The sequence below is a fragment of the Sminthopsis crassicaudata genome, chromosome 1 (genome assembly GCF_048593235.1).
Source record: "Sminthopsis crassicaudata isolate SCR6 chromosome 1, ASM4859323v1, whole genome shotgun sequence".
Classification (NCBI taxonomy): domain Eukaryota; kingdom Metazoa; phylum Chordata; class Mammalia; order Dasyuromorphia; family Dasyuridae; genus Sminthopsis; species Sminthopsis crassicaudata.
The window spans coordinates 725,636,451-725,664,130 of record NC_133617.1 but is presented as its reverse complement, the minus strand read 5'-3'; the positions used below and the strand labels follow the sequence as shown (position 1 = coordinate 725,664,130).

Here is a 27,680-nt window from a genome sequence, read left to right as displayed (position 1 = left end):
ATGAAATTGTCACAATTGGCCAGTGACATAAATGCATCAAACCCCCTCACAAATCTAAAACTTCACCTGGCTAATTTCTGAACAAAAACAGACTTGAAAAAGGATGGTTATTTATTGTCACTCCAAAATGAAAGGAAAATGACAATGATCAACACTGTCTTCACACAATCACAAGAGTTTTTTTAAAGAATGAAGGTCAAAAGCAACCTATGACATAATTGGTTTGGAAAGATAGAAGAAAAATAACAAAAAATAAAATTTAATATAAAAGTGTTTTACAAAATAAATTAAAACTATAAATAACATGGATTTACATTAATAGCAAACTAAAATGGTTTCTATAAATTTTTAAAGTTCTACTGTTTCAAATATTCACTTTTTAAAGTGCCAAAAATATTGCTTTATAGAATTAGAGCACTGATAGTTCTAAAAGAACCAATTATTTTAATAAGTGAATTTACTTTTATTATTCTTAGTAGTGCCATAAAACAGTCTCTCTTTTCCAAAAATACTTAAATGAAACTGTTTTCAAGCACAAAACTAAAATTACAGTTACAGGTAAATTTCTGCTCAACCAAAGGTAAAATAGCTAGAGCTCTCTTTTGCTGGCTACAAAAAAAGGACATTTTTAAAGAACTAAATCCTATTACTTTGGTGAAATAACTCTTCCATATATCAAGTGAGAATGCCAATGTCAGCCTGAGAACATGAAATTCACCAGAGAGCAGACTGGAGTCATGCTTAGATCAAAAAAGAAAAGCCACGTCTGAATTATCTGCCCTTTATATTTCAGACAGCAAGTCTTTATGATTTATACTTTCTAAAAAATAATGCCAGATTTAACAACACAACTCAAGGTCAGTAACTTTTTTTAGTCCAACACATATGTACATACTCATGAGTGGCAGATGAGATATATTAAAGATTTTATCACATCGAAGATTCCAAGGCTATAATGAGCAATGTATTCCAAAATATACATTATATACACACATATAAATTATAGATATATTTATATTATATATCTACAATATATATATGAATTCCATTCTATAATATTCTTCCATAACATTTCATTATAGACTGATTTACTGATATGAGGGCAAAGTAATCAACTTTTATGTTGGTCAAGACATAAAATCGGGTGTTTTAAAATTAATTGTAAATAAAGAGAGAAAATTGTTTCAAAAATAAAATTCAGATATTGCACCAAATAACTTAACTCCAAATAGTACTACATGTTATAAAACAATCTTTCAAACTTCTAAATTCTATAAGAAAATCACTTTTTAATACTTTAATAGAATTTACATGTTATTAGAATTCTGCATTTACATAGTCAATTTTTCCTTTGATGCACTATAAAATTATTTTTCACCAGCTTAGTTCAGCCTTTGTCTTAAGAGTTCATCTATTTGAGTTTTATACATATTTTTCACATCTTCAAGATCTAACCGAAGTTCTTCTGCTTCTTCTGCTTTTTCTCCATACATTTGCAGAATAGTATTGTATCTTTGATCCAAGTCCTACAAAATGAATTTTTCACATATTAGAAATCATTACAGTAAATATCTCAAAACAGATTCATGCCATCATTGTTTCACAAGTTATGCCAACAGTCTACAAAGGACAAGCATCATATCCATCCATCATCCTTTCCAAAATTTTGGCCGACTACAATCTATTAGAATCTAAGCTGGAAGAGACCTTCAAGGATCTTTTTTCTAATAACATATTGGCTTTTTTTTTCCCTGAATCTTCCTTTAATGACTGGTCATAGGAGAAGATGATCCTGGGTTCTTCCAGACCAAGGAACAAACTTTGGCAAATCCTGGGCAAGTAATGGATACCCTGCCATCCAAGGTCTAATCTAGACCAATCTTCCTCATCACCAGAAGAGTGAGTCTCAGGTGATTACACTAGCAACCCCTTACAGACCCCTATGTCACACAATCTCAAGCTAGAGGGACAGTCAGAAGCCATCTTGTGACCTAGAATGGTGAAAAGAGTACACCCCAAATCAATGAAACAGAAACAGGTCAGAGAGATAATGTGTATTTCCCAAAGTTTGAAAGCTAATTATAACAACAGAACCAGGACTCCAGCTTAGGCCATCTGCCTCTCTAATTAGAACTTTTCCCATGATCCCATTAATGCTGGGTACAAGATAGCTGATACAGTGAATACTGAACTGAAGAGTTAAGAAAACGAACATTAAAATACTACCACTAACATATACTTGGATGTGGGACCAAGCAAAAGCTATGTAACCTTAATAAGACTCAGTTTTTTCATTCATAAAATGGGGATACCAATAATAACCTTCAGAGTTGTTATGAAGGTTTTACTAAGGTATAGAAAGACCTTTACAAACTTTAATACAGTATGTAGATATATCAGTATGTTCTTCATCACTGTCTCCTGTAAGCAGAGCTCATAAAAAAATATATTTCATTATATTTAGAAGAATTGCACATTAAACCTATACTGGATTTCTCGCTATCTAGGGAAGGAGGAATGGAGAGTGGGCAGGGAGAAAAATTTGGAACACAACATTTTGCAAGGATGAATGCTGAAAACTATCTTTGCATGAATTTTGAAAAATAAAAAGCTATTATAAAAAATATATGCACACACACATATAATTCATTTGGGATAGAACAAGCCCAGTATAAATTAACTTAGCCATGAAATGGATTAAGAAAAAGACTTATCAATCTATATATCAGAACTATCATCTCTACTGCCCAAGAATTCAGTTAAACCTAAACCCATTTACTGGTATTTGCAATAGCTTAGAAATAAATCATGGTAACTTACGCTTAGAGAATTTCACAAATATTGTTCCCATTTAAGGTACAAACAAATTTTACCTTTACCAAAAAGTAGCATGGATAGATTTGTGGCAATTGTAAGGTCAGACCTAGTGGCAATAAACTGATGATACAAGGTACCCAGTTTTCATTGCCTTTCAAGTACTAGACCAAAACCAATACACATCATTAAAAACTACTATGAAAATGTAAAATGATATACAAAATATTCTTTTTAAATTTCTGTTGCAATGTAACAGTAATTTTTCAAGTTGCTTAGTTTATTTCATTTGATTTCCAAGTTAAATGTAACATTTTTTTTTGAGATAATGCTGCTTTTTTTTGAAAGAACAATTACTTGCACATGTAAATTCAAAACTTAAACTCAACTATCATTTCTCCATAACACATTATATATGAGGTATATATCCACATAGTATTTTTGTTTGTTTTGCTGAGGCAATTGGGGTTAAGAGATTTGCCCAAGGTCACAGCCCAAGTGTCTGAGGCCAGATTTGTACTCAGGTCCTCCTGATTTCAGGACTGATGCTCTATCCACTGCACCACTTAGCTTCCACTATATTCACATAGTATTAAATGATTTAAGTCATATTTATTTTCTTGTTGCAGTAAAGAAGACTCACCACAGAAAAAGCAGAAATTGTGGTGGCTGTGATATTTGATCAAGGAGCAAAGTTTGGGCAACTGTCTGAATTGTTTGGATTCTATCTTCTTCCCCAGATAATTGAATAATTTATTATGCATGGGGGAGGAGGTGGTATTCTGTATTGCCACTTTGATTTGTGTGATTTTTAGCATGAATTTAAGGTTAATTTCAAACAGTTTTAAAAAGTGAAGTACTTAATTCTGTTGGAGTTAAACACATTAAATTATATCCACCCACTGCCAGAACTGAATGCAATAAACATAATGTCTATAAATTTTAAAATGTCCTTTTTAAATTGCTTGTAGTTCCAAATGTCATAATGTTTAAAATGCTATCAATTGTGTAAATCTGAAATTTTAAAAACGCCTACCCTTAGCTGTGCACGAAGCTTTGGTATTTCCTTCACTTTTTCTTCAAATTCATCATTCTGATTTGTTAATTTAACCAACTCTTCGGCCATTATAGAGCGAGTTTTTTCCAAATTTCCAATTTCCATCTACAAAGAGAACAAACACTACAAATCAAAATACTTTACCTGTAAAAGAAAAATTATTGAGATGATATTTTCAAAGAAAAGTATCTGATTAAAAAAAAAACTTTAAAGGAGAAAATGCCAATAAATGAAGAATTCCCATTTTTTCTGCTTGGCAATAGACACAATTTGAATGATAAATCTTTAAAAATTTTCATTGATTGTCATTGCCATTTATTTCATCAAGTGACTAGTGTTCTAGTAATGAGTCTTCCCAATTTAGCAATCGGTTTCCCTAAAGGCTAACTTGAAATCTTTCCAGCTCAGTAAAACTTGCTTGTCCCTCTCCTGGAAGAGCCTTCAAAAGTCCAGAAATCACCTCCATACCACAGTGAGGTATCATACTTTTTTAAAAATCAGAAAACCATATTCAAGCAGAAAATCCAAGGTATATTTCTATGAAAGTTTGCTTCTGAGAAGATAGAAACTAACTTCTGCTGATTATATCAATTTTTTTAAAAAGTAACATGTATTTGATACACACTTAGGATTAATCATTACCTGTAAGTGAGTAATTTCTCCTTCCTTTAGCTTTAATTGAGACTGAAGATTTTCAATAACACTTGATCCTGCTCCCATTCTTACAGCATCATAGAGATTACTTCCATTTACTGACACTGACATTGGTCCTAATGAATGATCTTGAGATTCATCCTATGTTTATTATGAAAAAAAAAAAAAAGATTAGACACACATTTAATATGCATATACACACCCACAAAAAACATTCAGATACATGGTGCAAAAATATGTTTAAATTTCTCCTTCTATGAAACTTGCTGAATTCCAGAAGGCATGATGATCATCATTGATACATAGAAAATATTTTCTATTTGAGCCTGAATATCTTTCTTCTCATTTCAACAGGGATATGTCAATAATGTATATTCCAATATTATTCACATTTTAATCACCAAGAAATAAAGTATTGATATATTCTCACTTCCAAGAAATGCTTTAAGTTTAAACTAAACTTGTAAAAGACTTAAATTAAAAATGGTTAGTTACTTTCCACAATATTTAATAGCACCTGCCAGATAGTAGAAAGGAACTCTTATACATAGGATACTTTAAATTTTATTTCATTATTGTGTAATCTTTTCAAATGTTTGGAATATTATCTATTTCTTCACTATAGCTAACTGGGAATACAAATAAATTCAGCAGTTCCAGGAAGGATGCGATTCCTACTTAGAAGCTTTCCACTCTCTTTTGGTTTTTATGCTTAATTCTTTTTCCTCTATCAATAGTATCTTTCTCAGCTTTCTAGTAGTGACTTTTTCCAAGAAGTTTCTATCCCCACTTGGCTTCAATTTTTATCTCGTCCTTGGGAATATCACTCAACTCTACATCTCTATGCTCCAGTTCCCTATTACCACTTGGATGTTCCATTATCGCCTCAAATACTGCATTTGATTTGACAAACACCTTTTTCTCCCCAAAATGGCTCCCTTATCTAAATCTTTCCATTTCTGTCACTGGTGCTCCCATTCTTCTTGTCTCCAAAGGTAGAAACTCTTCCTCTCCATCATCCTCTGTAATCCCTAACTCCTATACAATTTTCCTTCAAAATGTCTCAAATTCCTTTTCCTGTATCACAGCTATGCCCCAATCCAGTTAGTCCTTCTAACTCATCTTCGTGGTTACAATTCTTTTCCATATCATTTATCCTAAATATTATCACAGCCAGGTAATTTTTCAAAACAACCACTTCCTTCATTGATTCCTTATTAAAATAGCCTCCAAAGACTCTAATTATCTATCAAATCAAGATCCCTCTGCCATTTTCGAATCTACATTTCCCAATAATCCTCAACTCAAACCCTGAATTCTAATTAAATCCACCTTTTTAACTGGCCCACAGCCCAGACATATCATACTTCCTTGTTTTTCTAAAGCTAATTGCATCTGAGCAAAATTAATCATAATGCCTTTCAACCTTTCCTCAATTTACCCAATTCCTTCTCATTCTTTGAGACCCAGCTCAAAGTCTCTTTTTCTCTGGTGATTTTCCCAATGATTTTGGCACACACACAATTTGTTTTCTATTCTATGAACTTCTACAATACTTATACAGTCTAGAGCACACCATTCATCACATATTCATAGTCTTGGATATCTACCTACCCCAATCAAATGCCTCAGCATATTATTTATTTAAGCATTATCAATGTAGCTATATACATGAATAAATAATTCATGTGAACAGTTAAAAAAACTACTTTCCATTCTTATTATTATTTACAATTTCCTAGAATTTTATTTTGAAGAATGAACTTAAGATATCACTGACTACAGGCACATTTGCCCCAACTTAAATCATACCAAGAAGAATAAGAAATAGGCATGTGTAGGAAAAGGAGGAGCAAAGGAGGAGCATGTACAGTATAGTACATGTACAGTAAGAAATTAACCATTACCTGGGAAAGATATGATGTTTGTAAGCCTGCCATATCAATTCCACTTATAGAGCTAGAACGTGATAATGTAGGAGTGCTGGAAACAGTTTCTAGTGTTGAAAAAGAAAATGTCTTACGCTCCTTTGAAAATTAAAAAATCCAATTCAGATGAAAAAAGAAAAAAGAAAAGATAAATTATTAAGTTTTTGAAACAAAAAAAACCCCAGTAATTTTCACATAAAAGACAATGTAAACTTCTGAAGTGCTATCAAAAAAAGGGACATATTTTAACATCATCTTACCTTTACATATAATACAACTAAACTATTACTAAATATTACTTACATGACTTGAGGGGATTTATATTAGCATTATATTATAGGTTTTTGGGGAAAAAGGAATTTTTTCTATTGGACCAACTACAAAGTAAATTTTAACTGTAACAGCAGGAAGGGCTTACATGCTAATCCGGATTCAAGAAGTTCTAAATTATGATCAAATTCAATACTGTCTTGACTACACTGTGAATCAGAATGGTGCAGTGACAGCTAGTGACAGATTCAAAACTAGACGGGTCCTTGGGGACGTTCCAGTTCAATTTCCTCTTCATTTTACATATAAGGACTAGAAAGGCTTTTCAAAGGAACCTCAGAGAGTACAGAGGAAAAACGCAATTGAGCCTGGTCCTCTAACTCCGAAGAAGGTCCTCTCCACCAAACCTGCCAGCTTCCAAACAATACTTCCATGACTTCTGGTAATGTAGCAGGACACTTCAACATCAATACTTAAATTATTTAAGAGTGAATGCTTTGACTACACATCTGTAACCTATATCAAATTGCTTATCATCTTAAAGATGGAGGAAGGGAGAGAGCAAATAAGAGAGAAAATCTGGAGTTCAATTTTTTAAAATGAATATTAAAAATCATCTTCATATGTAATTAGAAAAATAAAATATTAAAAAATGAATGATTGGACATAATTCCTAAACAATGATTTGGCCAAACAAAATGCAATACCTTTTCTTTCATCATTTCTTGGGAAAAAATTGCTTTCTTTCTTTCTTGTTCGACCTTCATTTTCTCCATTTCTAGTTGACTATTTAATAATGTCTAAAAAATAAAATAAAGCTTAATTATTTATTTGAAGGGATCTCAAATTATTATATAAAAGTAACCTGATAAAATTAGGGGCACAAAAACATACTCAGGACCCTTTTACTGCTATAGATCATGTCTCAGGGATCTGGCAGTGTTCATATCTGTCACTTTCTGCACCATTCCTCCCAATTTCCCCTCCCAGTCTCCAAACCTAGTCACACTGAGGGTAGCGGAGCCCTAAAGATTCTACCTTTTCTCTCCGAGCCTCTTCCAGGGTTTTCCCATAGTCTTCTCTTAAGTTTTCTAGTTCAACCTGGTACCTAGAGTAAGCCAAAAGAACATTGAGAGGAACAACAAGAAGACTTTAAAGTAAGTTTTACTAACTTGCTATATATGCTGGGTAGTACTTCAGTGAGTGCACAAAAGGCCACTTTTGATTAATGAGCTGAAATTCTAAAAACAAGAGCTCAATTCAGAACAACTCAACAGATTTTAAAAACTCTTGCAAAACAGAAATAGGCTATGTCCTACTTCACTGCCCTCTCTAAATTTATTACAAAACACTTAAAAACAAGAGGAAACACATGCACTGAGGCTGAGAGGTGGCTTTGAGGCCAAGAAGACCTGCCTGCCTCATCATGTGAGAGCCCAGGCAATTCAAGCCCCTTTCAGGGCTTTAGACAATGCACCAAACCTTAAAAGTCCCAAAGAAGTGCCACCTGCATTGGCAGAAAGAGTTTCTTTATCTAGGAGTTCCCTAGATCAACAAATAATGGGTTCTATCTCTTGTAGAAAAAAATAAAGCTTTGCTCAAAAAGATGACATTCACCGGCTGTTTTCATCTTCCAATTTCTGTAGTCTGTTTTTCTCGGCTTCAAGTTGGACCTGAAACCTACTATTTTCCTGTCTCAAGATGCTATTCTGGGACTCCATGGAAGACACCTGCATCTTGTTATTAAGAAGCTCTTCAATAGCAGCACGTTCCCTCTCTACTGCTGCTGCCAACGAAGCCTGGGTTTCACCTGACGACAAGAAACAAAAGAAAATCACCTCCTCTTTCTAATGTTTCTGGAACACCAAGATTCTATACACATTATAATATGCCTAGCCCAGTATTAGTGACAATAAAAGAAAATTTAATAATTTCATAAATTTTCAATTTACCATATTATTGCCAGGGACAATTATTTTAAAAAGGGATTCTTTGTTATTGCCCTAAAAGTAAATTCACACTTTAACAGTCAACAGTGACTCAATTTTATATGTTCTGTACATCATCAGAGCAAATTTTTCATGGAACATATCTGCCTAAAGCCAGGAATAATAAAGGTAAAATGAAATTTAACTTGTAAATGTATTTTCATAACACAAAAGCAGACATGTGCTATCTCTGTGCAGATACATTACATATAAACAATGTTTTGTCCAAATCCATAGAGAGGTCTTTAGTTTTGATACACCTAGGAGTATCCCTAGGCTTAGCTACCCTGGTAAAACTGTAACTGTAACTTTCCTCCAACTTTGTACTCTCCTGGCCTTTGGAGGTCTTGTCCCATCACACTTAATCAGGCCCTTAGAAGGTTGACTATCAAGTGCAGATGGTAGACAAGTAATAAGATTCATGAGGATAAAAGTTTTACAAGGGACATGAAAGAATTATCTATGTGATATTAATTGCAAAGGTAAATGGAGATAAACTGGACATAAAAAAATGTTAAGTCAGTTACAGTGAATTCCCATCCAATACCTGCAAACTAGAGCAGTAAATAGCTGTAAAATCGTCTTGCTCTTTCAGTGATTAAAAGTAACACAGTAACTCAGGCACTGAACCTAGTGCAGAGGGGAAGAAATCAAGCAGCACTCCTTGGAGGAGTATGGGCCGGGGTACGCTCCTTAGCTTCTCAGAGCAGACCTTATCTGGAATCCTTTATCAGTGAAATTGCATCAGTCTTTTTCCCTCTCATCGAAAAGGGGAGCTGGCCAGGGAGACAAACAGGGCAGCAGACACAGCACCCATCTTACACACTTAACACGAAAAGCACACAAATAAAGCCTCTGGAACCTCTTTGAGGGAAGCCCCATGGAGCAACTCTAGGAAAATGAAGACAAGATTCTCTCAGGATGAGAGTGCAGTGAGAGACTATGATCTACAACTTCAGGAAGTAATATTAAAGTGAAATGTCAATGAAGAAAAAATAATCATAGGACGTTTGTACCACCTTGCGGCTCCAATACACCGGGCAGTCGGATCCTAAGTTTTAACACCACTTCCTTTCATTACAAGCTCTGAGGGATGCCTAAGCAATAAACAAACTGAAATCTTCTCATAGCTCCACTCACATACCCTACATAGCCAACTGTCATTCTATTATTTCCCTCAAACTTCTCCAATTTGTTAACTTGATCACAAAAGTCAAAGTTTCTTACCAAGCCTGTCAGAGAGATTCTTTTCTAACTTCTCCCATGACAGCGTCTGGGCTCCCAGAGTTGCTTGCAGATTTTCTATTTGCCGAAGCAGTGGTCTTGTGGTAGATGTCACACTCTGGCTTAGTTCTTGGTTCCTATTCTCTGCTTCCTGGAGTCTCTAGATTATGAAATTTTTATCTCATTTACCACTGGTATCAACAAAATTCATAACAAACATGACAATTTCATAGGAAAATTTCTACATATTGAAACAAACTTTTCCCAATAAATAATGTTTAGGAGATAGAACTGTGTCTCCTTTTTATGTCCAACATACAAATAACAAAATAGAACAAGATTGTCTTGCTATCTCAACACACTCCCCTGAAGGATGCTTTTTTTCCCCTCTTCCTTCACAATGATAAGCCTAACCTCAACAGCATGATTTAGACTACTTTGCTAAGAATATTGAGACCAATGAATAAAATCCCACAATTATTCAGAACATTCAGCATCATTACACACTCCTGCCTTTACTTTCATTTTTAAGAAAAATCAACTAATCAACAAATATTTATTAAACACCAACCACATGTCAGGCACCATACTGGGCAATATAGATAAAAAGAAAAAAAAAAAAAAAAATGAAAAAGCCTCTGCCTTTAAGAAGCTTGCATTTTACTGAACAGCATATGTCATCAAGAAGAATATATATATTAAAAAAAAAAAAAAAAAAAAAAAAGATGATTTTGAGATGATCACAGGAATAGATGGAGGTGAGGGCAAAATCAAGAAAAGCCTAATCAAAGAGATGATGCTTAAGCACAGAAGACTAGAGCTCCTAGAGAGCGAAGGAGACCAGCATGCACATACCAGGGATGGAAGATCAGGCAAAGTCATGGAGAGAAAGGAGGTCATACTCTTGTGTCAAAGGCAGGAAGCCCTCAGTCCTGCAAAGTAGAAGAGTCTGCAGAAAGGAATGAGAAGCCAGAAGGCTAAAGAGAGGGGCTTCCTGCCAGGCTCTAACAGGCCAAACGAAGGACCTCCTAGCAGGAATGGAGCCAGCAGTCAGTAACCAGGGGACTGACAAGATCCAACGGGTACTCTAGGCACACCAGTGGCCAGGAAGAGAATACATGGAAAGAGGAAGTAGTCATTTCAAAAGTCTAGTTGAGCGATGAGGAGGGCAAAATCAGAGAGACCTAGTGACTACTTCTCTAGTTGGGGGAGAGAAAATGAGAAATAAAGGAGGATCATGGCACCTGCTGAAGAGAAGAAAGCGGGTTTGAGGAATAAGGGAGAATGATGAGCTATGGGGGGATGGGAGGGTTCATTGTGTTTATAGGAAAGGCCACATTCACACTAATCCCTATAGCTGAAATAACATCCCATTTCATATGTACTTGTTTAACTCATACCCATCCTTTAAAATTCAGTTAAATTGCCACATTTTATGCGAGTGAGCACTGCTTTGATTATTGAGCTATTTGCTATGCCACTGTCAACTAGGACACCATCTAGTAGTAAAAACCTCCAGACATAATACAGATATTTAATATGTTTGCTAATGAAATATAGTCTTATCTCTTCATCTACATCTTTTATTTAGGTTTATAGAGACAGAAAAATGAACTAACCTGAGTTTCACCTTTACTACATCTATCTAATATGGAATGTTCAAACAAGCAATATACAAAAGGATGGGCAATAAGACAGACATATAGAGTGAATAATACAATGTTGACAATTATATATAAAGCAGCTTATTTCCATGTTAAAATATTTATACTAAAAATTCTGCAGGGGTATATTGCCATTTCTTCTAAAACAATGTTTTCTGAGATTTATTTTAAAAGATAGCTAAGACCTGACGGAACACTACTGTGCTATATGATAAGTAAGTTCATTTTAAAAAATATGGAGGGGGAAGCTAGATGACGCAGTGGATAGAGCATCAGTCTGAAGTCAGGAGGATCCAAGTTCAAATCTGGCCTCAGATAATTAACACTTCCTAGCAGTGTGACACTGGACAAGTCACTTAATCCCAACTGCCTCAGGGGAAAAAAAAAAAGATTTGCATGAAATAATGAAAAATGAAATGAGCAGAACCAAGGATAACAGCAATATTATTTAAAGAATAACTGTGAGGGAAGAAGCTATTCCAAGTTTTATAAATATTTCAATCAAGTACAAAGAACCTAAGATGGCATGCACTTCCAGAGAAAATACAGGTAAGCATGGCGTAGTTTTACATCTATCTCTACCTACATAGATAGATAGATATAGATGTAGGTATAGATATGTAGATATAGACATATAAATATATATCTCCATCAAGTGCTGGCCCTCTCTAGGAAGGAGATGATTCAGAACTCAAAATATATATAACTACCCAATTCAATTTTTTTAGAAAAGCTAACATCCTTTGGTTCATATTAACACCAGAAGACATGGTATTATAAACTACTCTTCATTCCAAAAATACTGCCTGAAATCTATTTAAAAGGGAACCACAAAGTGCAGTCTTCCAGCCAGAAACATCTACCATTTTAGCCAGAATGAGTAAGAGGGCTCCTCCCAGATGAAAGTGCTAACGTGATTCTCAGAAATAGCATTAGTACTAAGATTAAAACAAATAAAACACAAAAACACAAAAAAACAAAAAAACACAGGCCTAAGGGCTCCAAGGGTCCAAGTACTCTTTACTGAGATGCCAGAAAGGACCCTGAAAAACCAGGCATCCAAAGTTCAAATATTCATGGGAGCCTAAAACAAACTGGTAGTTTTACACAGACGCATCCAAGTGGTAGAGTTGAAAAGAGTAAGACCTAGGTCAAGAATCACCAGCAACCCCATCACAGCTAAATGAACATCAATAGGCAGAGCAGTATTCTGACACAAATTCCCAATTCAAGAAACAAGGATGGAGAGATGAGTAAACAGAATACACCATTAATTACTGTAGATTCTATAATATCCAAAATTCCAGCCTAAAAGGAGAAAACAACTCCATGAAAGATATAAGCAAAGACTAAGAAAATTAATGGGGATAGCTAGGTGGTGCAGTCAATAGAGCACCAGCCCTTAAATCAGGAGAATCTGAGTTTAAATCTGGCCTCAGACATTTAACACTTCCTAAATATGTGATCCTGGGCAAGTCACTTGATTCCAATTGCCTCAGCAAAAAAAAAAAAAAAAAAAAAAAGAAAAAGAAAGAAAGAAAACAATGGATTTTCCATAAGGACAAGAATACTAAGAAAATACTAAGAAAAAATTAAGCAGAACATTTAAAAAAAAAAAAAAGTAAGAATTTTTCAGGGAAAAAATTTTGAAAAACTAAATAGTTTAGGAAAAAAGTGGCAAACTTTACCTCCAAAATAATGGATTTCCTGAAACTGGAATAGATAAAACAGAAATTGATGGTTCTATGAGATAGCAAGAATTATTAGAATGAAATCTAAAACTCTAGGATTTAAGATAGATTATGATCTGCATCCTTGGAATTCCCACATCAATGAAAACATGGTACATGATATTAATTCTCTTTTCATTAGAATCCTATTTTTTCTCCATTTTGCCACTCAGCTTTTTCCTTCTTTAGATAACATTATGGAATCCATAGAAATAAAAGAAAATGTAAGGGATCTGCTAACCAAAACAAATCAAATCAAGAAGATATGCCAGGCACTATCTAAACACTAGGGATACAAAGAAAAACCAGGGGGAAGTATCAGAAAAGCCTAGAAAACAGAAGACATCCAGGAGAAGGTAATCAAAAGTATCAACCTGCATAGTACAAGGATAAGGCTTAGTTTACTGGGCAATTAAAAGAGCATTAATGACTTTGTAGACAGTAGTTTTAATTGAATAATGTGATTAGAAGCCAGAATACAGAATGTTTAAGAAAGGAGAAAAGAGGGAGAGAAGGAGAGAAGGAGGGAAGGAGAGAGAGGGGGGGAATGAGAGGATGATAACTCCTAAGGGGATTGTGAGTTCAAGTTTCTAAGCATGAGAAAGGTCTGGCTGGCTTTCCAGGAAGCAGGAAAGAAGCCATTAGATATGCAGATGGAAGAATATGGGCATCCAAGTGAGGGGATCTGCTGGAGAAGATGTGAGGGGATGGGACTAGGGTGCACACAGAAGAGTTTTCCTTAACAAAGAGGCCCATCTATCATAGTTTACAGTGGGATGAAAGAGCCAATAGGGAAGAAGTCTATGAGAAATGATAAGAGAAAGAGGGAGCTTTTAGCAAATATCCTGGGAAAAAAAAATTCAAACATTATACTAGCTAAAATCCAGAGCTTCCATATCACAGAAAAAATAGAAGGAATCACAGATGGGCTCGTATAAGCCCTGGCAGCTTCAATTATAACTAGAGATCTTGGACAACACTAATCCAAAGGGCTCAAGCTATAAACTGACAATCAAGGCATTTCAAGCATTCTTGATCAAAAGAACAGAATTGAATAGGAACTTTGAAAAGCAAATATTCTTGAAATGTAATGCCAGAGAAATTGAGGCAAGATAGAGATTAAAGAGTATTTAATGATTTATTTAAAAGGGAGAGATATACTGGGACCAAATGGATCCATGGTTTGGTCCCAGGGCTGAATGAGACTATTGTCTCCAAGAATCCAGCAAACAATGTGAGTTCTCAATGACATATATACACATGGCTCAGACTCAGGGGCAGGAGGAGGGGTGGGAAGGGAGAGCACGGCTGGGTGCTGAGAGTGGGAATGGGACTCTGACAATTCGGTTCTGACAGGGTGAGAGGGAGGCATGGGGGATATCTGATAATTGGGATTACAGAGTGGGAAGAGGCACCCAATATTCTAATTATGCCTAAGATAGAAGGTCTTTCTCCTTATCTGGATCATCATGATTAGGAGGGAAGGATAGTTGAGCAGAGTTGAGCAGACCAATTATAAACTGAGGCAGAACAATTAGAGAAACTGAATCAGGATTAGGTCAAGATAATTAGGGAAACTGAGTCAAAACAGGATAATTAGGGAAACTGAGTCAGGACGATAAAAAAGAACTGTGGCATAATAGAAAGTTAAGAGAAAACTAGAAAGAAATATTTCAGCAATTTAAAGGACCTGAAAGATAAGGCAATGTTAACATTCTATAAAGTAGAGAAGAAACAAGTGTACCATGAAAACTTTAATATTTTCAAAGGTTAGCAAAATAAAAAACAGATGGCCTGGGATGCTTTGGTTCCAATTCAAGAGTTTTAAGAAAAGAAAGATGAGGAAGACAAAAGAAAAATATATTAGTATAAAAAGGAGGAAGAACAGGGTAGATCTCATGTTGCACTCTATGAGAAGGAGAAAAAGCACCAGATGAACTTTATTCTTACCTAAAGTAAACAAACAAGATTCAACGCAGAGATACTGAGCTTGGTGTAGAAAATACATTGAACTCAACAGACAAGGATACAGAAAGAAGGAATATTTCTGGGAATGAATAGAAGGAAATGAAAATTTCCTTAAAGGGAATGGGAGGGGAGCCAAAGGACTGAAAACTGGAAGTGTTCTTTAATCAGGGAATGGATGAACAAATTTTAATTTATAAGTAATGGAATATTATTGCACTGTAAGAACAGAAGAGATGATTTCAAAGAATTCTAGGAAGTATAGCTTGATTAAAAGTGAGCAGAAGCAGAATAATTTAGATGACAACATTATAAAAAAAATGAATGAATGATTTAAGAATGCTAATCAAAGTAATGAACAACCTCATTTACAGAGACTATTGATCAGATGTAATCCACCTTTAAGGGACTGTTGATGGATTCATGGTACAGAATGAAATATATTTTTTGACATGGCTATTGTGTAGATTTTATTTTTTGCTTGACTGCTTTTTGTTTTATAATTTTTCTTCTATTTTTAACTAGGGAGAGTAACTATGGTGATTAAAAAAAAGAAAAAGAAAAAGAAGTCAATGAAACTTTTTTTTTTTTTTAATGTAGAAAACAGAATGAAGTCCAAAAGAAATCATGGACTAACACAGGAGTTCTGAAAGTAATCTGTTGAATTATTATATACTTTTTAACAAGCAAGTGGTATGGAGGGAGATTCATGGGTTCATATGCAATTTTTTTTCTGTGTTCTACTTCATGAAAATACTTGTTTTCAAATTTAGTGTTTAAGATGAGAAAAACTAAATTTTTTAAAAAGTCTCAAGAAGCAGCAGAGCATTGAGTGCTCTAAAATTGGAATCAAAGGACTAGGTGAATTTGCCAGGTCTACCACTGTGAGGTATGTGACCTCATAGTCATTTACCTTTCTAATTTTTTCATTATAAAGGGGAAGGATAAAAGGAAAAATGTTAGACAGATATGAATGGTTATTTACAAAAACTCTTCTCCATAGTACCTGTTGCAGTTCACTGATTTCATGACGTAAATAATCTTCCTTTCTGGCAGCAGCTTGTTCTGCCCGCTGCAAAGCCAATCTAAGGTCTCCCACCTACATCAAAAAGAAAAGGTTAGAATCACTCAATCAATAATCCAAACATTTTGGCATTTGAATTACTTAAAGATGCTATATTGCTTCATCTTTCACATTTCAAGCCCTATATTTTTTTAATTTGCTCTCTTAATATGCATTAATCTCATTCATTCACTCAACAAACATTTACTGTTATTTTAACAATTTATTTTAAGATGATAGCTGTGTAAGTTAAGAAAGGCTTATTTAAGTGCTCAGGATGAGCCTATCTCTAAATATTTATTAAACCCACAAAGAAAGATATTTAATTTTGTTTTTTCTTTTTGCAATTAGCAAACATCATTTCAGTCCATCAAGATGGTATTAACTCAGCACTATTAAAAATACTTGATAGGTCCCAATGAATTGAGAATTACAATAATTTTACTATTCAGAAGTTCAAGCTATTTGGGTCAACCTACTCAACAAGATTCTTAATATTAAGAAACATCACAATAATTACAAGATAGGATTGTTCTGTTACTTACTTGAATTGCTAATGCTTCCTGCTGTTGACGAGCCTCTTCCTGTGCTTTCTCAAGGGCTAAACACAGCTCTTCTTTAACTTTCATTTCTCGACTTAAAGATGCTTCCTGTGCCTCTGTGTCCTTCATGGCATTAGCTTTGTGAAGATCTGCAAGCTCTCTAAAGTATAATTTTTTTATTAGTAAAACACATCCTAAAGTTCTCTAAAGCATAATTTTTTTATTAGTAAAACATATCCTGTCATACTACAAACCCAAAATATGTCAAATGTACCAAAAGGCTTGAAATGGGCACATCTTACCCATCTCAAAGAGCATCAAGTACCTTTGCAGAGAGCAGCTTTATAGAAGAAGCACCTAGTGACCAAATGCTGAGAACCATGACTTTATAAAATGTTCTGCTGTGAGGGTTATTAAATGAGGCAGCTAGTCAACTAGCTTCTAGCACTTGCTATGTCCCAGGCCTTTGCTAAGTACTAAGAACATGAAGTAAGACAGAAGAGAATCCGTGCACTTAGGAAACTCACACCAGTGGAAGAGGCAAGATGGTAATCATTATGAATGCTCCCCGTATAAACAGAATAAACTGGAGACAATTAACAGAGAGATAGCACCTACATTCCCCCCCCTTAAGGGACAGTGAAAGGCTTCCAATAGAAAACAGGAGGTCAGGGACGCCTACAAGTCCCTGGAGTGAATGGGTGCAGATTTCTTACTTATATGCACTATCCAGGGCTGCCTGAGCACTTCGATTTTTTTCCCCTAGTTCATCCATGTCCATTTGAAGTCGGCCAAGATCTTTTTCTTGTCGTTCCACTACAGAGCTAAGTTTTTTAATGTTCTCTCTATGTTGTTTTTCAATCTCCTCTTTGCCATCAAGAACCTACATTAAAAGGTAAGTAAATAATCTCAAATTACAACAAAGAAAAGTCTTAAATTTTAATTACATAGAATCTCATTTTTAAACCTGCACAAACACTTCCTAGCTAAAGCCCACTAACTGCTTGGTGAATCTGTCTTCCATTATTGCTTTTCTGAAGTCCAATCTGAACAAAAGACACAACTTTGCCAATCAACATCACTACCTGCTTTAAATGCTGCAATTCCTCTTCTAAATCTTTAATCTTCTTACTCTGCTTTGCACTAATGTTTTCATTTTCTTTCTCTTTAGTTCTTAACTTCTTAATAATGTTAGAATTATGCAGCTGCTGTTTGGAAAGTTTTTCTCCTAAAAAGAGAAGGAAAAAAGTGTAAGTGCACAACAATGAAGAGTCTCCAAAACTCATCTAGTGTACAGAGTCCTGATTGTGAATCTGTAACTGTCTCTGTGATTTGAGAGAAATGAGCTGACTTCTCTGGGTCTTAGTTTTTCAATAATAAAATGAGGTCCCTCACAAATCTATTATATTCTATGACTAGCAGAGCTTCAGGAGGTCAGGGCACCATAAATATTTTGAAACAGGAACCCATGGGGGGCAGCTAAGTGGCGCAGTGGATAGAGCACCAGCCCTGAATTCAGGAGGACCAGAGTTCAAATCTGGTCTTAGACACTTAACACTTCCTAGCTGTGTGACCCTGGGCAAGTCACTTAACCCCAGCCTCAGAAAAAGGGAAAAATAAAAAAAAAAAAAAAATTAAGAGGAACCCATTTATATGGTGTTTAAAAAGTTACAAAAACTTTTTCCAGCAACCCTGTGAGGCAGTTAGTGATAAAGACTATCATTATTATTATCTCATAAACAATGTAGAATGGGAAAATGGGCCCAGAGATATTAAAAGATTCACCTATCATCATAAATTTCAAATCAGGATTTTAATCTAGATCCACTGGACTCCATAACCTGTCTATCGAACAACATGGTACAGTGGAAAGAATGATGGGTTTCAAGTCAGTGAACCTGAGAGTGTATTCTAGCTCTGATACTTAAAACCTGTGAGACTAGGGGCAAGTGATCTGCTGACTCAAGGTCCATTTCCAAATCAGTAAAACAAGGGAGTTTGGCTAGTCTCAGTTCCTTTCTAGCTCTCAATCTAAGACTGATGGACCTAAGATCCACCTCTGAAGCACTGAGTTAAGAGATAAATAATTATGTCTACATTTGCCACTAACTCAAAAAAATGGCTTTTAAATATGGCTTTTTAAACCTCCTCCAACTTTTTCCTTTAAGAAGCCAAGATGTCATCAGGGTCCACCAAACATCCATCATTCTTTTGTTAAGAAGATGCTGGGGCCAAAGTCCATTTTGGACACATTCTAGTTTTAGAATTTCTAATTAGGACAAATTATCCTGTCACAAGTCTTTCATCCCAATGTTGTCTATAAATTTCTATATAATTGTAAAGGAATGTAATTTTGAAAAACAATTATCTATGAGTAAGAAATAAAAAGAATTGAAATGCATTGTCAAAACACAACTGTGAAAATGAATTAGATAAAAATACTGGGGGGGGGGGGGTTGAGGGGGAGAAGGGAAGATGGCCTTAGTGTTAAGGTTCAGCAAAGCATTTTACAAATATTTCACATGATGCTCACAATCACCCCATATTACAGATGAGGAAATCAAGCCAAATAGAGGTTCAATGACTTGCCCTATCAGGTCTTCCTAACTCTTCTAAGTCCAGTACTCTCTTCACTGTGACATATAGCTGACTAGATAAATAAATGCATCACAGAAATACTATCCCAAAAATCTTTGCTCATATGCCAGGGCTTAAACCTACTACATAGCTTTTTGATATAAACTTTTGTTCTTCAAAAGGCAGTTTATTCTTTGGAGAATTACATTATCAGTCCTCTAGGAATAAAAAACAAAGAAGATTGAATATTGCTCTACTTCTGTGCATCTCTTAACACTCGACTTTCTCTACAAACTATAAACTGACATCTAATTCTCTTGCCCAGATCTCCCAGGTTTCAAAAATCTCTAATGGGAAAAAGTGATTGATCACATGCCAATCAGGAATTTTCCTTTTCACAATTTAAGAGTAATGTAAGTCAGATGAACATATTAAACATACCCACCTTCTTCCATTAATCCTTTTATTTGCTCATCTTTCTCTTTCAAAAGTTCTGCCGTTTCATTACAATTTAACCTAGTTGCAAGTTCTTCTTTTATAGTTTTTACTTCCTAAAAATAAAATATCATCTATGTGTATTTTTTAAATGACCACTTTCCTTTTTTTTTTTTTTTCAAAAGCAATCAGGGCAATTAAATACATTCAAATTTACCTAAGAAACTATAAATTTGTTCAAAATAACTTATATTCCCCCAAGCTAAATACAAGAAAAAGCTTTGAAAGCCATATCAAATGCAAAAACTAAAAAAGCAGACATTAACAGTTTTTGACACAACTCCACCCATATCGCCTCTCAGGATCCCTGACTTCTTTCCAGGATGCTCAGGTACCACCACTTCCTCCCTTCCTTATACACCCAGAACTGTTGAAGACCTGAGCCTGAAAAAGCTTTGAATGCATCCAGGGCCATCTCCAGTAGTCCTGATCTATACCTGACCACTGGACCCAGCTGGCTTTGGAGGGGAAAGTGAGACAGATGATCTTGTACATCCCTCCTATCCCAATTCACTTGCATGTCATGGCAGCCCCTGCCCGATGTCATGGTCCTCTTTGAGAACAAAGTTCAGCAAGAATCTCTCTGGAATTAAAGATCCTCGAGATAGAGGTCTGCTCCATTTCTGTTTCCAGCACCTATTACAGGCCCAGGACAGCAGACACTTAATAAGCATGTCTCCTGAATAAATTATCATCACATCCCAACTGTGAGCTATTTCTCTCTTAAGTAAACTGTACATCTGAAAGACTTTTCAAATGAACATCTTAAGTTCTTTGATTTTCTTCCCAAGACTAGTTTCTGCACTTGCACAAAAGGGCAGCTGGTCTTCAGGAGTTGCAGAGAACAGGCCTTTAAAGCAAACACAATGAAGTTCTAGGTCTACTTCTGAGCATCCTGGCTGGGGGACATTTCACCTGGCATTTCTCTTGGCAATTCTTTAAGAATAAAAGCCACAGAGATACTGATCTGAATTAGATAAATATGTCCTCTTCCTGAGGCTCCCTATGGCAGCAAAATAAGAGGGCCAGTCCCTCTCCTCTTTTTATAAACAAAACTCAAATGCATGTTACCTTACAATGAATTACCAGTAACTGAATCTCCTTCATAAAATACAGACACACTACAGATTGAAAACAATCCTGAGATAGTTCATCACCAGATGAAAGGCAGCTGAATCACCCCAGTCTCAACTCTGCCACTAATTAGGAGGGTGACCTGAATCAAGTCCACCTCTCCTGATCTTACCTATAAAATTAAGAAACTGAATCATGATACCTTTGACCTCCTTCCTACAATTCTAAGATTGATTTTTTTTTCTTAATTAGTACTTAAACCAAGCAAATACATAAATTCTTGTATAGACAGAAGCTAGATAAACTGAAGTTGATTATAAAATCCTACATTTACATAGAGCTTTTCTTCAAACAAGCTAAAACTGGTTAAAATGCTTACACATATTGTACTTGAATAGTAAATTCCTATTGTCAACTAATAAGCCATTTACCTACCAAGCCATGTTCTCAGAGGAAAAGTTCTAGTAATAGTCCTAATTAATCTGTTGCAATTTTTCATGCACATATATGACCTAAGATGTGAGATTTAACAGCCTGAACTCTAACCCTTTAAACTCACATTGCTCTAACCTCCAAAACTATTCCTATTTTCTCCAAAGGTTTTGTCTCTAAAAAGTTTACTGTAACAATTTTAATAAAACATCAATTACCTTTTTAGCAGCATCTCTTTCTTTGCAGGCTAACTGAACCTTCTTTTCTGCATCTGCAATTCTTTGAGTAAATTCGTCTTTCAAGGATGAAATGCTATTGCTTTCTTCTTTGACTCTAAACATTTCACTACATACAAAATATTACTTAAGAATGAGAACAATTATACATTTATGGAAAGATGACATAATTAGTTCAACATTTAAACTGAAAGGTCACATTGTTTCTAGATGTTAGTTAAAAAAATTAAATTTAAGGCATATGAAATTTAAAGGGAAAAAATCTACTTTACATGGCATAAATTTAATATAATTTACACAGAAAATTTATCAACTACTGAAAATTTCCCATTTAGTATAACATCTGAAAAGTGTTAAAAACTAATTTCCCATGTGACTGAGGTTCAGCTTTCTCCAATTAAAAAAAAAAAAGAATGCAAAACTTTTTTTCTAAACTGCTATATTTTAGCCTGTTTGTTTTTACAAACATGTTAAGATTTATTATTAACATTACCTGGAATCATCAATAATACAACTAAAAAAAATTCTTGCAAAATGCCTCTGTTCTCAGAGAAAAGAAATATTTTAATAAAAAAAAATTAAAATGATTTAAGTCAATGTTGTCTGACATTTCAGGACAGGAAAATTTAGATATGCTAACTAATTCAGAACAAAAAACAAATGATTATAAACCTATCAGTTATTTTGGAATCAACTATCATCCATCAGATCATTGTGAAGCAAAAGCTAAAATAAAGACAAAATTATGAAAAAGGATACTATACAAAGTATTTTATGCAACTACAGCAACTATTTTAAGGGTAGGCTTTGAAAATAAGTCACTACTAATACTTCATTTGTATTATTACTTACTCTTTTAAATTATCATAAGCTTCTTCTAGAGCTGCTTTCTCCTTACTAATGGCTAATAACTGGGTTTCCCTTTTTTCCAATTTTTCATTCAGGAGGTCAATTGTCTAAATAAAAATATTGATACAAAAAAATTGATACTTTTACTTATATATACCAGATACAATTAAAATATTCTAACCACTGTATAATAATCTTACATAATAATATGTAATTCCTTGCCAAAAAGATAATTTATATTAAAAATAAAAATATGAAACAATCATCTCTAGAACACATCAGAATAAGTCACTCACTGGAAACACAGAAACAGTCATAATGACATCTATAATATATTAATTCTTCACTTCTGCTATGGCAATGACATCAACTTTTTTTTTTTTTTCTGTAGAAGGATACAAATGAAAACCTCTTTCCTGATTCATGCTTGGGATAGGTTTAGCATCATTTATTACTTTAAATGACCAAAAAGTAATTAAAACAATCAGCTGGTCTTTAATGTTTTATAAATAGGAATTGCAACTGCTGAAATAAGTGTTTAATGGAATCAATAACAACAAACCCTCCCACACTTGAAAGAATTAGAGAATTCACATTTGTAAAATAAACAGCTTTAAACAGCAATTAAGGGACATCATCTTCACTTAAGTCCTAAAATTCACATGAGTCCATTTAAAGATACAGAAACTAAAGTATCACATCCAAAAATAATAGGAGAGATCAAACCTGCAATTGCTCATGAAAAAATTCCATTCGTTTTTAACTTTTTTTTCCTCATAAAGATAAGATCTCCCTATTTGGCACTAGTTGGAAGCACAGCAGTCACTTACAATGATGGATCCCACTGTATTTGAGCATGGAAACTTGGACTTAGTCTATTCTGTTCTGGGCCAGTTTTCACCTCCTTAAGAAGCCTGATAACCTCCTAGAAACTCATCACACTGAAGTTAGACTTATGGGGAAGACACTCAACATATTCACTGCTTAGTACCCTCAAGCCTCAGATGCCTCAGTAACAGAGATTATAAGTACATACTACTATCCCAAATTGTGACCTCTTCATTAGATTTTCCACACTCCTCTGAATTTGGATGGTTACCTTTCTAACCTATGTTCTTCTTATCCACATGCAAGTTATTATACACGATAATTACACCACAGGTAACAGAAACAAACTGAAGCACATCAATAATGTGCAACAGCGTACAGGTAGAATCACACATTGGTTGTATTCAATGGATTCATTTTTATCATATAAAAGATGAGATATATTATCTGTAAGATTGGTATCAGTACATTTTAGCACAAATTAAACCACATTTGTATTTTTTATTTTCTTTTCTCCCATTATGACCTGTTTATTGGCTAGTGTTACTAGAAAATTGGGGGGTTCTTAGTCTCTAAAAGAAATATGGCAGAGTAGAAAGAATCTGGAATTGGAATGAGGAGAGTTAGGTTCGACTCCTAACTTCTATATTTACTAGGAATGTGATCATGTGCAGGTCATAACCTCTTTGTCTTCACTCGTAAAATGGAAATACTACTACTTGCGCTACCTGTGTCAAGAGTTTTGGGGGAAGGTCAGGCATAATGGGACACTGGTAAACAGCACTTTAAGATTATTAAGATTATCTCTATACAAATCCATAGACTTACCAATTTTCACTTAAATGTCAACATCACTATTAAATTTGACAATAGATACAGCAACACATCAAAACTATTTTTAGACAAAAAAAAAAAATCTAGAGAATTCACACTGATGTGTCTCATAATCTTCCTTTTGCATGGAAAGAGGTAGAGGTTTAACTTTGGAAGGAAACAATCCAATGTGATGCTTTTTGGTGTGCATAAACAATGCCAACACAATAAGCATTTTGGATGGAAGAGGCAATCTGGCATAAATGTATATATAGTCAGGCAACTATTAACCATATTTTGAAATATTAATCTATTCCTCCAGTACTTTTCCCCATGAAATTTCAACCATAAACTTAATATTCTTCAGGTATCAAAATTCTTAATAGTAAATGGGAAAAAACATCCACTTTCAGACACCATCAAAAATTATGCAATACCAAAAATGTATATAAGATACTTTAATCATCATAAGATGTTATACAAAATAATTTCCACATTTTAGTTACCTTGCAAAAATCTTCCTTCTCAGAAGGTACTTCTGCCTGATTTTCAACATCCTGGCTTCGCCCAGTCACCTTTTCTGGAACCGTATGTCCTTCAATAGTCTGTACAGAAGAAACCAAGATGTCAGGCTGTTCACAATTCACAGGAGTTGCACTTCGCCCACTTTCTTCCATTTCAGTTTCTTCAGTTGGTACAACCAGTGTTTCATTTTCTTCTTCAGATTTTCCTTCAATAGCCTCTGCTGTCTTCGTTTTTGGAGTTGAAGAATTAGCTGTTATAGGCACTAATGTATATCCCTTGCCTGACAATTCATCATCCGAATTTATTTCACTCACACTCCGGCTGTCTAAAGACTGAACACTAAATGAGTCTATTCTTTCAAAAGCATCAGAGGAGCAGCAACTCTCTGTGAGCTTTGGAAATCATCTAGACGATTATAGTCAGTACAGGCAGAGGCAGACAAAAGTTGAAAGGAGGTCTGCATCAGGTGGAGAGCTGACTTTGAGTCTGTGGCCTCTTGTCTTGAACTTGCTGAGCTCTCACTGATGACGCTTTCGTGGTCCAGAACTTCAATATCGCTGGTAGTCGAAGTCCCTGAGGAAAAAGTACTGACAGGAGGGGAAGGAGTGTTGCTCTGTCTATCTTCATGCTTCTGTTCCTTAGCATCCAAAACCAGATCCTTTGTTTCTACCACAGGAGACTGGCTATTGGATGCACTTTCCACAGAAGCGTTCACCTCAGTGGTACTTTCTGCTGCTACATTCACACCGAGAGCTGACACCTTACTCTCAGCAGCATCCTGCCTGCTCTCTTCACACTTGACTTCATCATTAGCTGCTGGAGTCTCCACTTCCAATTTCTCCAAGGAAGCAGGATGACTTTTCAAGTCCTCCGGAAGAGGCAGAAGGGAAGAGTCGGCGACTTCTGCCTCTGTTAAGTCAGTTATTTCTGTCTGTCCTGGCGGCCGGGGTTCCTGCAGGCTGCTGCTTGTGACTTTTTCTTCAGGTCGCTGTGACTTGGTCGGAGGCTTAGACACCACTGGGCTCTGCTGTATTGGCTGCACATCCGTTGGAGAGAGAAAGGCACTGAAAAAACTTTCAGATTCATCAACAACAGTTCTCCGAACTGGCTTTGTAATTGCTTTAGGAGATGCTACTGGTTGACTCTGAGGTTCTGTATTTGAATTTAACCCCCAGGTGGAGGTATCCCATCCTCCACTTACAGGGGAACTTTTACCTTTTGTGAAAAAAGAATGAGAAACATAAAAAAGGCATATTAGATTTAAATCATTTAAAGAAAGAACAACATCATAAGTCAAGTTGCCTCAGCTCAATCTCCAAAATATTAAAAATAACTAATTACACTTCACAATTCCAAATAGGAAGAAAAACTCCAAAAATGCAGGCAGGATTCTGGTGACAACTACGCTTCCCTAGAACAAATGATAATTCCATAATTTCTTATACATCAAGGCCCATGTTTAAGAAAACGAGAAATTACTTAAGTCCTCAAGCCACACAATAAAGCATTTTCTAGTAAAAGAGCCTAGCAGAAATACACTACAGAGAAAACTATGAAGCAAAGATCTACTACATAAAAGTGGCTGCTTCTGAAGGGTTTGACAGTGCTGGAAAATAGATTTATCATCTAAAATATCTCGAAAATTTCTTCTTGTAATTTTGTTCTGTTAAACTGATGTCACTTTTTTATGTGAAAGTAAATGTGGGCGTATCTGTCCAAGATGTCAACCAAAGACACCTCGGAGCAACACGGGACGAGCACAGTCCGGGAGGTAGGAGAACCTCCTGAGCGCCTGCCCCCACCGCGCTCTCCCCGTGGGACTGGCAGTCAGTGAAGCCTGGACCACCGCCCGCGCCCCGAAGGGTCCCTCATTTTCTGAATTTGAGAAAACGAACCACACACATCTGAACAGGGTTTAAAAGGAGCTCCGATGAGGATTAATGGTTACAAGGAGACCGAGGAGAGCCGCAAACTTTAACAAAGGGCCCTCCCAGCCGGGAGGGTCTGCGTCCCCCAGAGTCCCGTCTCCTCGGGGGAGAAGAGCAGAACCGCCTCCACTCCAGCAGCCCCGGGCCTCCCCAAACCAAGGCTTTAAAAAGGCTTCCCCCTCCAACGGAGCTGAGCGCACTTCAAAACAGAACCGAAATCCACTTTGGATTTTTTTTTTTTGGGGGGGGGGAGTAAGTAAACTGGTCCTGCAGGCTCCCAATTCAATCTAAAACTGGGGGGTCGTAAATAAAATCGGGGGATGGCGGCTTTACAGGGGATCCCGGGGAGGGTCCAAACGGAGCTCCAGGGCGGTTCTGTCCGCTCCAAGCCGTCCCGAAGGAGGCTCAGCCCCCACCTTCATCTCTAAGGCCAAACCCGGTCCCCGGGAGCTTCGGGCGAGCTCCGGACTCTTCCTCCCTGCGGACTCCACTTGGAAGCGGCCGGGGTAGCGGAAGCCGCGGACACCGCCCCCCGCCGCTACCCCGGGGAGCCCCGGCCTGCCCTCCGCCACGTCACGAGGGTCCGTCCCCTGTCCCCTTTCCCAGGAGGCCGGGGGAAGGACGCCAGCGTCCCGGGCCGGGCCGTTTGGGGGGCAGGGCCGGGCCTCGGCCCCGGGAGACGCTCCCCGGGAGCTGTCGGAGTGACAGGGGCTCCCGCCGCCACCCTCGTCCTCGCTGGCTTACCGGGATCCCCGAAGGGACGCGCCTCGGCCCACGCGCCGAGTTCCTCCTCCTGAATGTCCAGGACCCTGTCGATGGACTTCTGGGCCTGGGACAGGGCCTGCTTGGCGAAGCTGGACAGCTGAGAAGCATTGAACCAGCTCATGTCCGCGCCCTGCGGGACTCCCCGCCGTTCCCCGCGAGGCTCACGGACCGAGGTCAGCGGTCAGCAAGCGGCCATGGCCCCCCGGACGCAACCCCTCACCACCGCCTACAGCTCCCGAGATGAGCCGCCGCCGTCGCC

The 27,680-nt window shown here is 36.3% G+C and overlaps 1 protein-coding gene across 1 annotated transcript; it reads right to left on the bottom strand.

Moving 5' to 3' along the window:
* Positions 1 to 1,272: 1,272 nt before the first annotated feature.
* On the bottom strand, positions 1,273 to 27,680 carry TMF1 (TATA element modulatory factor 1). Its single transcript, XM_074284136.1, is given in 18 exon segments — positions 1,273 to 1,526; positions 3,851 to 3,976; positions 4,514 to 4,666; positions 6,433 to 6,552; positions 7,431 to 7,523; positions 7,762 to 7,831; positions 8,341 to 8,533; positions 9,939 to 10,095; positions 16,301 to 16,393; positions 16,903 to 17,059; positions 17,616 to 17,782; positions 17,985 to 18,127; positions 19,922 to 20,027; positions 21,696 to 21,822; positions 22,566 to 22,669; positions 24,710 to 25,125; positions 25,128 to 25,943; positions 27,401 to 27,680. Coding segments are annotated over 18 exon segments (3,327 nt in total). The 5' UTR covers positions 27,543 to 27,680; the 3' UTR covers positions 1,273 to 1,382.